Consider the following 17,016-nt stretch of genomic DNA (forward strand, 5'->3'; position numbering starts at 1 on the left):
TTAAGCCTTAACTAAAAAAAAACAAATATTAATTTTCTACAGTTCTCACTGAACTTATCCGTTCAACCTTCGATCGGTAAGACCTTGATATTACACTCAAATTGCAAATTAACAATATATGACTTCTGTACCACTAAATAAAATAATAAACACAAATCATGTCATAGCAGACGAAAATTTGCAATGGACAGACCAAATAAATAATATTTAAAAAAAATTATGATATATTTCGTATACTTTTTAAAAAGAACCCAACATTTTTCAGTTAAGAGGCTCGTCAAATATAAAAAGAGTTTTTTCTTTCACGGCTCGCATACAAACGTGAGTGGACTGATGCGGAAACATATCGACGGTATTGATGAAGGAAGGAGATGAACCCTCTAATGGCCTCAGGCATTCTAGTCAGAACAATGCATTTTCAATAATTTTCGGTTGAATAACGGATTGTCATGAAGTTCCTCAGTATGAGGATATTACGACAAACCCTTACATCACACCCTTAAAAATTTTGAAAAGTCTGCGTCCGCAGATCGGGGTATGACATTGTCACATATCCTAGTCTACGACTGAGCCAGTAAATTTAAAGGAGGGCTTGAAGCTGTAGAAAATGAGGATTACGATAAGCATTAAAGTAAAAATGTGATAGATGACAACATTCGATCGATCTGTGATCTAAATGAAAACGATCGACACCTTCCATTATCACAAAGCAATTTGGATTCCGCAAAGCTGTGCAAGGTGGGTTCCAAGACTTTTGATTGAAAATCAGAAAAAGGTTCAAACAGGAAATTTTCCAAAACTTCTAAATCAATTTAGACGAGAGGGAAATATTTTATTGCATCGAATAAAAATAACATGTGATGAATCATGGGCCCATCACTACTCTACCAAATCGAAGTCTGTGATAATGGAATTATGTAGGAATGGAGAGCCTTGCCCTGAAAATGTGAAAACCCGTTCGTCAAATGGAAAACTCCCCTGCAACCGTCTTTTAGAGTAGATTTTTTCACGAGTGACACACTGTGAATGCCGCATACTACTTACTGCCAACTCTTGAACAAAGTGAAAGTTGAGATGTAATTCTCCTTACAACAACGTTAACATCTCACGCAGCCGTAACACTTGGAATAAGCTGGATGAAATTTACTAGAAAACCTTAGAACATCCGTTGTACAGTCCAGATTTATTCTGCGGTTTTCTTTTTTGTTCGAGCCATTGAAAGAAAGAAGGTGGACATCGATTTCAGAGTGATAAAGTAGAAGAGAGTTCGTGCCCAATTGTTTACGATATGTTTCAAGCTTTTTATGAAGAAGGGATTCACAAGATCCCACACATGTTGGTAAAAGTGTACAGAAATTTAGAGGAGGACTACGTAGCAAAATATTAAGCACGCTTTTTTATTTTTATTCCGTACTTATATTTGATTGACCTACTAAATCAACTAATGATGTTATAGTTTCTTTTGTTATTCCTGCACTACGATATGAATCGATATATGAAGTGGAACGTTTGACTAATATTTGCATCGTAAACTACACTACGGAAAACTTACAATGCAAATTATGATTATACAAAAATAATTAACGTTGGTTAATTATACCAGAGGATAGAATTTTTCAAAGTTTCAAACTAGTTGACGATAAGACTTGAGTGTTTGAGAATAATAATTTATATATTTCCTTCGAATACACGTAGCTAACCTCAAAATTAGTTTAAAAGATGAGATATAAGATAACTTCAGAATTAAATATTTTCACAAATTTGAAATAATTAAAAAAATAATAAATTTCAAACATGACTAGATTTAAAGTTCTAAATTAATAAACATAATCTCAAACAAGGTAATAGAAAATCGTTTAAATCCTCGTTTTTTGAACAATTAAACATTTTTTAACCTAGAATACTTAAATTTAATAATTTTATTTTATTTATTCAATATAAATTTAAAGAAATTTTCGGATACTTTGGTAATAATATATTGATGTCGATTTAATGTTGTATTATTTATTAGCTGTTGCTCGCAGTTTCGTTCACATAAATTTTGGATTTATATCTAGACTATGATTTTAAAAGAAACATTAGATTTTTGTTAAAATATTACCAAATTTAAAGATTGATGTTTTAGTGGTCATATTGACAAACTGGTCTTTTTATTTTTCCGGAAATTTTGATCTTGTCAAGTTGTTTCTTGTGGTTAGGTTTATGGTGTGAATTTTTGTAAATTCCAGATTTTTATGATCAACAATATTTAGCGATCCCGGACGATGTTTTCTTTTAGGAGTAAAGAAAATACTATATAACATTTTTTTGAGCACTTATTTTGTAAATACCAAATTAGCAGTTTTCCCTTCACGAGAAGCCACCAAAATCGTGTTAGACAGTAAAATTTTGTTCTACGTTATTTCTTTTAATAGTATTAAATAATTTATAATTTATTTAATTATTTATTACGCGATATGATATAATAAAAAAATATAAAAATGACATGTCATGACTTCTCACTTTATTATATAAAGTTATGGAAATGAAATTGTGAATTACTGTAACTGTTAGTTTCCTTCGAAGAAAGTTAAGTTGCTTTATTTGTAAACGTTAATCCTACAACAAAATTATTAAATTAAATTTAAAAAAAGGAGATGAAGTCAGATTTGAATCAATGTGCATTCCCCTTGTAATCAAAATATTAATTAAAATTTTATTTGATTATAACTCTGGAACCAATGAAAATGAGTACCACTTATGATCCAAAATCCAAAACTTTTACAACTATCATAGGTGGGATAAGAATAGGCATCTTTATGGGCTGGAGTGGTTCACTCGAGCCCATAAAGAGAGCCTCACCAGATAATACCGTTGAATATATGCTAAGAGGACGAGCTCAGTGGGATGAGATGTCTAAGATAACCGCTGACATACTAAACACCAAGGAAGATGAAGCTAGAAACTGGGGTGAAAATTAACACCAAATATAGATAAAAGAGAAAGGAGTGAGGGGAGTTGAGACAGCCATCCGTGGAGTATTTGTTCGTCTGGGCTTGCCTGGATGCGGCGGCGATGAAGCGGTGGGACTCCCGACCCCTTAGGCGGAAAAGACCGAGACCCGGCTGCTGGTTGGGGCGGTTGGGAACGGCATATCCGGGCCTGGTGTGGCTCCTCCTTGGTGGTTAGAGGCAGGACCCCGGAGCTGAGTAAGTGACTAAATGCTTATCCGACTCCTGGGGGTGGAGGGGAGGGGTACGGTGCAAAAAACAATAAATTCATTTTTTATTTTGTTAATGAAAGAAATATATTAAAACTCATTGCATGTACGGTGCAAAAAACAATAAATTCATTTTTTATTTTGTTAATGAAAGAAATATATTAAAACTCATTGCATGTGAATAATGCAGGTACTTCACAGGGTAAAAATTAATTAGTGCAAGTTTTCCAACGCCGACATTCATAACCTAGCCGTCTTTAAACAGATCGATTGCCAGAATTGAATTACGATTTTACAGTAAAACATCTATTATTTTTTTAGCTATATTTCACCTAATGCATTTATAAGGAAACTTACGGCCGTAAAAATTCTAGCAAAGCATTTGTCACTGTCTCAAACATAAGCAAAATTCTGGAAAACAAACGCCTTTGTTGTTTAGAAACCGTAAATAAAACTATCCTCTTAATTTTCCTGATTTATTTAAAATTATGCTGAATATAATTTCCCTAGTTTTATATTATTTCCCTAAAATTTATAAAAAGAGAATAATTTTTATTTTCCTGGCTGTACACTATCCTCGTATTATAAGGGGAAGTATACTAATCGGGTCATAACGTGATTTTTCAGATTTTGAAAAATTAAACATTATCTTAAGATTGAAAAATTCCGGAAGGATATACGTACGTATGTATGTGCTGGGCTGTATTTTTTTTACATCTCCAGAGTGGATGGACAGATATGATGAAATTTCACACGATTATTTTTGTATATGGGGCGGCGTTGATCCCGTTTAATTGTGACCACAATTAGTCAAGGGAACAGGGACTAACAGATCTTATGGATCCCGTATCTCAAAGGTAAGTAACTCTTTTCACCTCATTTAATGTATCTTAAGTAATTAAAACATTTTCTGATGGTGTTTGATGTTATTCAAACATTTTGTTTGTCATTTTTAGACTTGTCATGTCATTATACTTATTAGATGATTACATTACATTATTATGTATTTATATATTTAAAACAATTAATGGGATTTAAGGACAGAACTGAAAAGGTAATAGAAATAAGAGTGCTACTATAACTTAAAAACATATTAATGAAGAAGAATAGATTCCCAATGACGGAGAAGGGGGAAATATTACATTATGCGTAATGCCGTGCTCAATACATGGACCGCAAACCTGGATTCTCACTGAGAAAATTATCAATAAGTTAAAGGAAACACCAAGAGCGATGGAAGGAAGTATAAAGGATCTAACAAGAAGAGATAAAATTAGAGGACTGGTAACCAGAAAAGAGACAGAAGTGAGGGACACAGAGGAAGTAATAAAGATATTCAGGAGGGATGGGAGAAGTAATGGGATGTAATGATGAAAGATGGACCAGACACGCCACTGTATGAGTTCCTTACTGTGGCAAGAGGAAGATAAGAAGTAGATAATAAAGAATAGTATAAGGAAACACATCATAGAAAGAACTGGGTAGAGATAAGAGAGGCCTAAGCTCACGGTAATCGAGTCTGGTTTCATTGATTTTCTTTTAATATATATATATAATTTAGCTTATTTAAGGGAACATAAAATTGATTTATTTATGTGAAATTATTGTGAATTGAATACTACAATATACAGTATATTATTTTATTTAAAAACCAATAAATACATAGAGAAAAAAATTATATTTTCAGAATGGATTAACCAATTTTTATGAAATTTCATAGGATGACTTGTGAATACCAGGTGAATGGATGCCCTTTAATTTTGGTTACAATCGGTCAGGAGGGTGGTCACTGTAACCCCGGTATCCCAAAATTTACTCAAAAAGTTGAATAAATTTTTAAAATATATCTTACGAAATTTAAACACTTTTGGTTGAAATTTTATATTTCTATTTTAAATATTTTATGTTACTGTTGATAGTACATAACATTTCCGGCTTGTCAGGAAATTTATGCAACTTTACCGCACTTTATATTACCTAATTTACGCCATTATGTTGTCGTTAATTTAGAAACATACGTAAAAAATTATCTTCACTTTACATAATCGGTTTAGTTTTAATCATGATTAAAGAAAAATAATTTTCACCTTTTTTTAACAAAATTGAACTTTAATGAAAAGCTAAAACATTAAACATTTTCTAGCCAAAAAGGGTTTGAAAATCTCTCTTACAGAAGAGAGATTTTCAAACCCTTCAGTTTATTTTAAGGTGAATTTAAGTTAATATAAAAAAAAAAAATAGTTTTATATATATATATATTAGAATATACATGTATATTATTTTAAATTAAATTTTATTTTAAAATTAAGCTTATAAAATAGATCTGTTTTTGGGTTTGTGAAGTTCTTTCATTCTTATATCGTTTATTACTTTTCACAAACAAGTCCCGTCATACAATGCAAACTTTCTGTTTTAATAATATTACTACTATTGTCGAACTATACTGTATTCACTTTGTAAGATATTATTTATCTACTTCAATAATTATTGAAAAATTAATAACATAACTTCTTTTTCCTTGTTTTTCTTTATTTTTATCAATAAAACACAAGAGAAAGCAGTAATAGTTCAAGCGAAACGAAGATTGAATAGTTTATTAGTCAATTATCGGCACGAAATGAGCTTTAGAGAACAGGAAGCGTATATGATCCGTGAACAACTTAAATTGTCTCGCTGATGATACACAAACAATGTCATTAATCTCGTATAAAGTAATTATACGGGTTCTTATAAAATATAAATGTCATAAGTGAGTTAATCATTCATCTCATATCGCTTAATTAACGATATGCCTATAGTAAATACTTTGGATGGTATGAAAAGAAAAATCCACACATTTAATTGAGAATTTAGAAAAAAAATATTTACTACAAAAATGGCATAGCTATTCATAAGAATAACAAAGCATCTCGTGCCAGGCTTACTACGGTGGATGAAGAATTAAACTGTTTTCCGTTGCATTCTGCACTAAGCCGAATATACTGTTGCATATCAGGATTTAAGTGCGAGGTAATATTCAGTACTCCAAGTTATACCATCATTTTTTTCACTACAGTGATTGACTGTATGATAAACATCATTACTTCACAGAAAACAACTTTTATTTCTGTAATTTGTACCTCAGATACTTTAAATGGATCGTAGTCATAAAAAGGACTCTGAACGATTGTATAAAGCAGCACATTAATGGTCCCTTTCTTTTGTAAAGGGATTTTTCGCACTCTCTACGAAAGTAATAGGGACTGAACAGATTTATTATTTTTTTTATTACATGAGGGAAGGCTGAAATGTAATGCACACTGAACGTAATGGAAAAACAAAATTTTCCACAAAACTACAGATGCTGTTATCTTATAGTTTCATTTCTCTACTACTAACAACAATCCAGAACTCATTTATCTACGCCCTCTCATTCTATATCAGTCGCCGTTATTATCAAGTCGAATATGTCTGGTATGTCAAAGCGTCTAAAACAACGTTGTTGCGATTAAATTTTTAACAACAGAAATAGTGAACCCTAGTGATATAGTCTACTCTAGTGTAATTACCCTAACATGAAACTACCCCAGTGTAGCTTCATCGTCGTCTATAAGTTAATTATGGTAATAAAATTGTTATTCCAAGTATTGTGAGTAGGGGGCAATAAAATTTTGTGCATCAAGCGAATACTGAATAAATCTCACAGCGATCGACAGGTTCCTATAACTAATGAGAAGCACCCAAAGAAGGTGGATGAATCAATTTGAAGTGACCATCGCAAAATCATACAAACTCAGATTTGAGAACAAACAACGAAATGAATGTTGTGAATATCTTCTGAAACGTTATCGTGACTAGAGAGATGATTTAATTTTCTTTATTGTGACAGCAGACGAAACGTAGATGCATCATTACGACTGAGAAGAAAAACGGCAGAGCATGGAATACGGGCACTATGGTTCGGCAAAATAAAAAAAAATTCAAAACACAATTCTCTGAAAAAAAAAACCATAAATTTCTTGGTAATGTTCTGGGATTAAAAACACTTGTACGTGACTGACTACGTGGAAGGTGGGTCGACTGTAACTTCTGTGCAATACACGTTCTGAGACGTTAAAAAACATCTTAGGAGGTTGATGCCGAGCCGAGGCTTTTCTGAAGTTGAAATTTGGATCTAATCCACATCCTCTTTACTCACCAGATTTGGCCACCTGCGAGTTTCATTTCTTTTGTAATTTAAAGAGGAATATAAGGATATAAATAAGTTGTACTCATTTCATTACCGATGATCAATTGATCAATTGAAGAATGCAATCACGTCGTGGACCAAGGAAAGACATTCTTCATTGACGGAATTGTGGAAGATCATTGTTAAGAAATGCTCGACGAACTAACAGATGTCAATGTGATGGTGTCCCCTCCTGATGGAAAATAGATTAATAAAAATCTGCTTGTAACCGAGGGTAAAGCAAGGTCTGCAACATTTTAAGTTATGAGATTCAGTTAACACTTATCAAAAATATATTACGGCCGAAAATCTTTTCTTAGGAAACGGCGTAGAAGATGTTGAATTTTGGTGAATATCTCTTACGCTGGTTGTTGCACGTGACGGTTCTCACCTATGTGGCAGTTCACCTTTTCACCACTGAATATTAAGCTTGAAAAGCACCATCTTCTGCTTCTCGAGGATAAATTTATAAAACTCCTCACGTCGTTGTTTATCATCTCTGAGGAAAACGTATACTATTTAAATCCCTGTGTGGTTTGAGTAACAAGAATCATTTGAGGAAAGGCTAGCTCTCGGCTGGCTCGACGAATGAACTTTTCTGGGCTACATACAAAAGTTTGTCGGATGCATTCAACGTCTTCGTCCGACCCACGGGTCGAACTGCGGATTTCCCTTTACACAAACATCCTGCTTCTTGAAGCATTTGGTACCAACATCGAATGTTAGTATTGTGAGCAGTGGGAGGTGCAGTACCAGCATCTCCCACTGTGATTTTGTTATTGTCTAACAAAATCACGCTGTACAGTTGTCACGAACTGACAACAGTTGAATCGGAGAATGCAGAATGCTTACTGTTGCGGGGGTCGCCATCTTGATAGAGACTGAAAGGAGCACGTCTGCCGGCAACTAAATGAAACTCCGAAATCCCCTCTCTTATAATCCATATAGTGTTCGTTCGTTGGTAGTGACCGGTTGCAGAGATAAAACCTTTTGAAATTGCATTATCTTTTAGAAACACTTTGTACAACAGAATCAATAATAAGAGCGAATGTACTACTATCTACTAATATCCATAGGCTTAACAAAATAGATCTGTAGACTTGAATAAAAATTTAAAACTTCCGAATGAAATAATTTTATGACTTTTTCAGACAGTTTTCTTCTGTTTAATAATAAACAACAAAATAATAAAGTTCAACGTTGAAATAGCGGTTAATTGTATGTTATTTATAGAGCAACTAACTCGCGTTGTACTGAATTACTGGTTGTTAAAACCAGCTTGTAGATAAAATTACTTAAGTTATAATAAAATCAGTATGCGTGCTTTAAAGGTCAAACTTCGTTTATTCAATAGATTAAAAATTTACAAAGGTTAAAGGGGAATCTGAAATAATTTAAAAATTAAATTTCTATTCATATCACTTGATCAATTTTTTAATACAAGCGTTTTATAGTACAAGAGGTAATATTCTATGAATATTTTGGCTAGTGCTTCGCTATCCACACAGTTTAACGATTGCACGTATTAAAAAAGAAAGCCGTGCTCATTAGTTTCCCCTCCAATGATTTTCCATGATCTTGGCAATATAAACCATGCAACATTGTAAGTAACCTTGCTTTATTTCTTTTTTCACAGCAGTAATAATTATTGACATAAATCATATGTACTTTTAACATATATTTAAAGTTCTTTTAATTCCATAACATATTTTTTAAATTAAACACTGCATAAGTTACAATATATTAAGAATTATAACGATCATTGTTTCTAATTATAAAACTTATATAAGGTACCTTCGTATTTCCTTCTCATTAAAAATTAATAATTAACACATTAATTAAATAGAAGAATCCTAAAATAATTTTTCAACTGTTAAATATAGAAAAATCAAATTTAGTACATGCTTCTACTACAAAACGCTATATTTTTCAGTACGAAATCGCCGTACCATCAAGCTCTTAATGGAAGGCAATTCAAATATTAAATGAAAAAGGAAAGGGTGGGATATATTATTTAGCAGAGCATTGAAAACAAAACATTTAATGTAAAAAATATGAGGCTAAGATAATAATACTAACCAAAATAGCAACCACTTAATATTTTCACAAAGTAGCACACAGTACATCCCCAGGTACTGTTTCATACCGAAAAAGTAGTTCGTTTTCATGTAGGAACTTTAATTTTATTCGTCCAGTGTACCACTATTAAGCCGATATAAGACCACTTCTGAAACTAGTCAAGATTCCTGTTTTTTCAATGCCTTTTAAAATGAAACGTTAGAGACCTAGCCTTTCCATTAAATATTTTTGAATTGTTCCCCACGAGATCTCTCTTGGGCATCTATAAATATATATATATATATATATATATATATATATATATATATATATAATCCTTTATTTTAACAGTACATAATACATTATGTAAATAGAGTAAGAAATGGATAGCTATGCTATTCTACGAACAAAGAAAAGAAGTGCCCTAGGATTGCATGGGCGGAAAAATAGATAGGATTTAATATCGACATTAATTATTTATAAAATTTAAATTCATGAAAAATAGTTCATTAAAAATGATTTAAATAGTTCCCAATTCAGAAGATCCATTAATAAAAATTATTTTAGCTCATATTAATTTTTTACGGAGAATGAGATGTAGCAAATTCAAGATTTTTAAAAACATTTTTTATTTAGTAATAAAAAAAATAGTTGGATAGAGTCCCGGCTTAATAGTTCAACGTAAAAAAATACAACGATGCTACTGCTCAAATAAATTATTTTATTGCTAAAAAATTCATTAATAATCCTCTCAAATCAGGTAAGTCATTAAATAAATAAATCTTTTATTCTAATTAATACATATTAACGCATTACAAAAGTCATATCAAGAATAAGTAGATATGCTACTCCACGGACAAAATAAAAAAAGGAAAAGGAACTGTCCAGCATTTACCTGGATGGATTAAGCGAAACCGTGAAAAAACCTTTATCAGAGCAGCATCGTAAAATACAGAAATAATTATAAAATAAAAAATCAGATGTGGACACTACATGACTTTCTTGTACGCCTAAGTTAAGTTAAATCCAGTATAAGGCATCTAAGATCCATATTACTGTAGCTAACAACGGGAAGGCACGGACTTCAGGACACCGATTTGAATCATATTGCGTGTGTGAATAGTACACTGTTTACGTGTCTTCATCACAAAATAATACCAAGCAATATTCAATTATAATCAAGAAAAATGGCTCTAAAAATCTCCTTGGTATTTCATATTAGTTTATATATTAATTTTGTTTCACGTCGCTCGAGTAGATATGTAGTAAGTGAGAACGTGTCAGATCCGTAACCATGCACACATAGGTTGAAATCAGGCTTCATAACTTTTTTTTTAATTTAAATATATTGTGATTTATAAGTAATTATTTACCTCTGTAAAATGTTTTCAGTTAAAATGAAAAATTACATAAAATTTTATTTCACTATAATTTCTGATTTTTTTCATATTTTTATTTTCTTATTATTATTGAATTATTATTTATTGTTAAAGGTTTTTATACAATCAAAGGTTAATAATTATTCATAAATCAATATATTTAAATTAAAATAAAAGAAATTTAAAAAAAAATATGTATAAACGTGTATGAAGTCGGATTCGAACCGATGTGCCTTCCCCTTGTAAGTTCCAAATATTTCATTAATTAAAATTTTAATTGGCTATAACTCTGGAACCAAAGAAAATAAGTATCAGTTATGATATATCGTTGAACATTTTTCAACGAGGACTTATTACTGCGGTTAAGAAAAAGTACAAAATGTAATTGTGTTTCAAAATTGAAACTTCGCTTTATTTAGAGGTGGACTATATACACATTTTAGGCCGAGTCGATTGCAATCAAAAGGGGAAGTGCACAATTAAATATTAAAACAGTTCTAAATACAAAATTTCAACATTCTACGGCTAATCGTTTTTGCTCAGAAAATGGATCGTTTTGCTCAGGGATGGTCAAAATGGATATTCCCGCTGAAATCTGAAAACCGAAATTTTTCGCGATCACAATATTCCTGATGTTCCTTTACTTCGTACAAGGAAGTAAAAAATATTCGTTTATTTAAATTCTTATTAATTATTTATTAAAATATAAACACACAAAGATACTAAACATAAAAAATAAATCACAATTCAAAAAACGATAATAACAATTATTTGAGCTTGTATTTTCTTATTAGCTGAACGGTATACAGAAAATTCAGCGTTTTTTAAACCTTTTAATTGGTATTATTTAAAAATTCACGGACAGAATAATATTGTTTCTGTAAAAGAGAATCTTTTTATTCTATTTTAAATAAATTGGTAGGAAAATTTATTTGAATGGTTCGGTAATTTATTAAAAATGGCAATGAAAGCACAATAAGAGGGGTAATTTAAACGAAAATATTTCCATTGTCTGGTTTGATAGAGGTGGATATTATTATTTTAGTAATTGACTATTCATTTTAGCAAAGACTGCACATTCATAAATATAAACACAAGAATAAGCTAATAATTTTAATTTTCTAAACATCTATCGATCCAATTTATACTTATAAATAATGCCAAACAGTGACCCTACAGCCATTTTTAATCCTTTAAATCCTGTTATAACGTTTTAAGAGAAAAAATGTACTATAAGAGATATTACAAACAGGGATAATGACTGTTTAATTATGATGACAAGTTTAGCTAAGTAATCTCCATTATTAATTTCCATCTATCAAGAATATATCTGCCTTTAGTTTATCTTATCCTATTACGTGTTTCCCCAACACAAATTGACGATTTAATAATAATTAATCATGTCTAATTATAACTGATGATTTATAATTGTTCAATGATTTTGTATAATTTTGGTTATAAGATATGGAACATGAAACAAGGTTACCTGTAGTTTTCAATGACTTAAATTATAAAATAACTTCAAGCTGATGATAAATAATTCATCCTATTTGCATAAATCATTAGCACTTTTAAACGAAATTATATTTTAATACGAAGTTATTTAGAAAGTAATCTAAACGTGTTTTATAATCACAACTAGTTTTTTCTTCATAAAAGTAACATTAAATATTTTACATCTGTTTACACAACAGCTGTAAAAAAAATACTTGGGAAATATCTTGTGTGCTGAAATTTCGGGGAATAATAATGAAAACTATACTTTATGGTGCCACATAACTTAGTGACTTTGTCGTATTATTTTCAACAAAAAAAAAACGTCAGAAACGCACTGATTTTCAGAGTACAACGCGTTGATTTTCAAAGTATGTTCAATTAACGCGTAGACTCTACACACAAGTATAAAGTTTTAGCTCGCTCACAACAGTTACTCGAAGCATAAACGTGTATGAAAAATACACAACTACAGAGTCAACATAACCTCAAATTTAGATAATGTTGTCTGTTGTCGACCTTAAATTGAGCCTAATTCAAAAATGACTCGATCTCAATCTTCATCAAATTTTTAAATGCACAACTTCAGATACACTAAAACAGTGTATCCAAATTTCAGTGAAGTTCATCTAGTAATTTTGGAGATTTTCGAGCCACAAAATTCAATACATAAACCTATATATAAGGAAACCTGAATTTAGGTGTACGGTATTTTCGTAGTACTTATACCTCAAAACGTAAAAATTAATTTTCATCCCCTCTAATGGTACCATGTGAAGAAATTAGTACTACAATTTTCTTCAAAACGCCGGTAAAAACAATCTATAATTCTAATATACATTAGAATTATTAGTCTTTTCTGTGGTAGTTGGGTGTCATTTCCTGTTTTTTGGTTTTTTTTTTTGAATGAAGATATAAAAACAGAGTTTTCAGGAGATGCTTTGAAAAGTAAAGTTTAGATAACTATTAAAAAAACCGAAATTAATAAATATTAATAGAATTTACTATCAGAACACTTTGTCTAACATTTATTTATCACTCTACCTGATCGATTAAACTATTTTTAAAACGCCTGGTTTTTTTTAAAAAGTATTTCTTAATTTAGGCGTTTTGTAATAAATTTGGTACAATTTAGTGCATCACAAATTCGACTATAACGATTTGAAATCAAAATAAAATTAAGCCGGTGGATTTGAAATAATTTAATGAATTAAAAAGGGCACGCCTGAAATGGCAGTTCTCTCTTTCATGTAAACACAGTTTCTATCTGTTAAAGTGACCTACATAGCTTAGAAAATAAACCGTATTTATAGTTAAGCGATGAAGATACTTGTTTATTTACTTTATTACATTTATTGATATTTTTAAATTTAAATTTACTAATCTAATATATTTTAATCGATTATTTAATATATGATAAGCCTACGCATTATTCAATTGAAACAGAGAGGATGAGCAGTTGCTAAGAACTATATGATCCTTCTACCTATTATTTATTTTAAAAATGAAAATTTAATCGAGCTGGGTTCGGCAAAATTATAAAGATTAGATGAACAACATATTACAATAATAAATATTTATCACAATTAAAATTTTTTTATAGTTGTCCGAAAATGTTGTTTTATACACATCTTACTTGAAACGACTAATAACTGAAATGGTGTAAATAAACTCTGTACGATTTTCTTTTTCACCACGTAATAACACGGCAAAGTCACCCGCCAAGTTATATGATGCTAAGTAAAATAAAAGGAATGTATAAACGATAATTGCACTTTTTAATTAATTTTAACTATCCTTTGTGTGATATCCAGAGTGTACTTACGAAATTCTATATATTTTCGGTTTTTTTTAACCAAAATCGAATTTTTAAAATAAATTTTAAACCAAATTACATTAACGGTTTACTGAACAAAATAAGACATGCAGCATTACTGTTTCTATATAATAATAAATTTTTAGTTGAATTATACGATAAACGTTTAGTTCAAATAGTAGTGTAGGCCTGCTTTTTTCCCATTCCCCAAGGCTGCCTAAAAATCAAATAGCATTTATTTATTTTAGAAAAATAATGTGATCTATTTCAGCGAGTGTTTTTACACACTTTAAATATGTATACTGCCCTGATAAGTTCAGCATCAACTTATTCTAAAAAAAAGAATACGGGTTTTTTTAGCCGAGTGACATTTATTATACAATGTCACTCAGCTAAAAAAAAAAAAAAAATAATAATAAACTAAATTACATTCGTAAGATTAACATAAAAAACAACATATTACCTGTAAACAATGAGGCTCATGCAACGGTAACGAAGCGGTTCCAAAATCTCTCATACATATGTAACAAACAACGGTACGAGGACGCCGTGGCGACAACGATGATGATGATGATGAAGAAGCAGAACCGGCAGAATGTGATCTCTCATCTTTTATCGCACTAGAAATAGGACTTCTCTTGACCGGAGTAGTTTGAACATGGGATGCCGATTTAGTCGGTGAAGGTGCAGCACTCGGATTAGGCGAACGACGTATAACCGGGATATGAGATATCTTACGCTTCGGCGGAACTTGAATATCTTCTGATTTTTTCACATCGATTTTAAACGTTTCTTTTCTTACGATCGGATTAGGTTTTTGTTCTTGATTTACAGCCGGTACACGTCCGCTGCGATATTTTATCGGATTCGGTTTACGAACCGAGCTCTTAGGTTGCGGTACGATTCTATTTTCTTGTTCGCTACTGGATCGCGGAGCTTTTGCTTTACGTCCGTCCCATTTATCGGGATGGCTGTGAAGTCTTTCCGGTTGTTCGGAACGCCCGCATGTACAACAAGGGGGCGGTATTACGTCTCGGGAAACTTCCTCAAGAATTTCTTTCTGTGAAACGGGCTTGGTCGGTTTTGAAATATTTTTATTTTTGTCATTAGTTTTATTCGATAATTCTTTTTTTACTTTCTCCGGTAATTTTAATCGATTACTGCTTAACGATGAAGGAATCGACGGTGGAAATAATTCCGATAATCCTTTTCTTACGTTAGAACGGATACGATATGTCGTATTTAAACCTTTAGAAAATCTTTTCACTTTCGGTTCATCGACGGCACAACTATCTTCATCTTCCAGACTGCTTTGTCCCAATGAATTTTTTGATCGTACTTTCGGTGTTAGTATTAAATTTTGAATAGACATAAGTTTTTCTTTCGATAAAGTGGTCATATCTAATTTCCGAAGCAACTTCGGGTCTAGAACGAGAGGTTTCTCTAAAATCGCAGTCTCCGGTCGACGCGGAGAAGGCTCTGTCTTTTTGGTCATTTTTACGTAAAGTTTACTCCCTTTGGACCAAGTAGTTGTTTGAACCGGCATCTTTCCTATTCGTGTAGACATTACAATAAAATACCGCTTAAATTTATTTCATTTTATAGATTTTTTATTAAATAGATTCAATTACATCGTTAAGATCGATATAATTGCAATTTAATCTATTGACGAAAAAATTTTTTGTAAGCGTATAATTACGTAATCGATATAAAAACAACAAACCAAGATTAATAAATCGATTGAGTTTCGCGTAATTTAAATCTACAAATACAAACATAAAACAGAATAATTTTTAACTTTGTATTAAAATTATTTAGAATTTAACGGGTTTATTTTTGGAATATTTTTTAATGTAATTTCATGTTATTAAATAAGTCTGTATTTTAATAATTGTGTAAGCAATCTGACTTATAAAAGCAGTCGCTTAATTAATATGTAAAAAACATTTTTTTTGTATTAAAAATGATATTTATTATAATTTTAATTATTAATAAAGGTACTAAAATTTATATTTTTACCAACCACCAAAAAAGCTGAATTAAAAAAATTGTAAATAACTTTAATATCGACAAGAGCTAACAGATTTAAATATTAATATTTTTAACCTTAAAAGGCTACGCAATTTCATGAGGCTTACGAATAAATAGAAAAAATTTATAAAAAGTATAAAAATGTTTCACTTTTGTTTTAACTAATGTTTAATTAATTTTAGATGAATATAATATTTCGACCATACGGATTATTATTTTATAATTTTAATTTTAATCAAAATCATTAAAATATGTTTTGGAAAACGATAGTAATAATTTAATAAAAATGTAAATTAACAGTTTTAAATAAGGTTGATTAATTTAATTTAAAAATAATTAAAGTATTTTCACTAAACGATATAACATATAGGTATAAAATTAAAATTAATTATGTACCGATAATTTAATTATACTATATGTTTGGCACATTACAATAGAATGTTAATTTTTTACTCAAAAAAAATGTTTATAAAAAAAAATATACGTTACACTTTTTAATAACACAGCTAAGTCATTCGAAAATAAAAGCAAAACAAAAACAAACAAGAACAGCTGATTGTTTAATTTTGTCAATACACCGATTTACACGAATGCGCGAATACATTTGAGAGTTAGTACGGTGGCAACAGGAGGAAGCAGGTAAATAATTTTCCCTTTATCAAGTAAAAATTCCCTGCAAACTATAGAAAAAAATGATTGCCACAACTCACGTAAACTTTTATCACATAAAACATCACTACAATTAATATTCAATACAACAATATTATTTACATCAGATGATTCATTAATATGAAATACTATTTTCATTAAGTTCTTCTTCTTAATTATATTT

At 30.5% G+C, this 17,016-nt stretch overlaps 1 protein-coding gene across 2 annotated transcripts in view; it reads right to left on the reverse strand.

Annotated features, from left to right (window-relative positions):
* The window catches only part of LOC142321552 (uncharacterized), a 96,921-nt gene extending 80,143 nt beyond the window's left edge, over window positions 1-16,778 (reverse strand). Inside the window, exons 1-2 of one of the 2 annotated variants that reach the window (XM_075359723.1) lie at window positions 16,674-16,778; window positions 14,617-15,704 (exon numbers count right to left, since the gene is read on the reverse strand). In XM_075359723.1, the coding sequence (XP_075215838.1) occupies window positions 14,617-15,699 (1,083 nt within the window). In that variant the 5' untranslated portion in view covers window positions 15,700-15,704; window positions 16,674-16,778. Of the gene's footprint in view, window positions 1-14,616; window positions 16,203-16,673 lie in introns of those variants that run through there. The other variant, XM_075359722.1, reaches the window with a different exon arrangement.
* Window positions 16,779-17,016: the final 238 nt, after the last annotated feature.

This window comes from Lycorma delicatula, chromosome 3 (assembly GCF_047948215.1).
Source record: "Lycorma delicatula isolate Av1 chromosome 3, ASM4794821v1, whole genome shotgun sequence".
Lineage (NCBI taxonomy): Eukaryota > Metazoa > Arthropoda > Insecta > Hemiptera > Fulgoridae > Lycorma > Lycorma delicatula.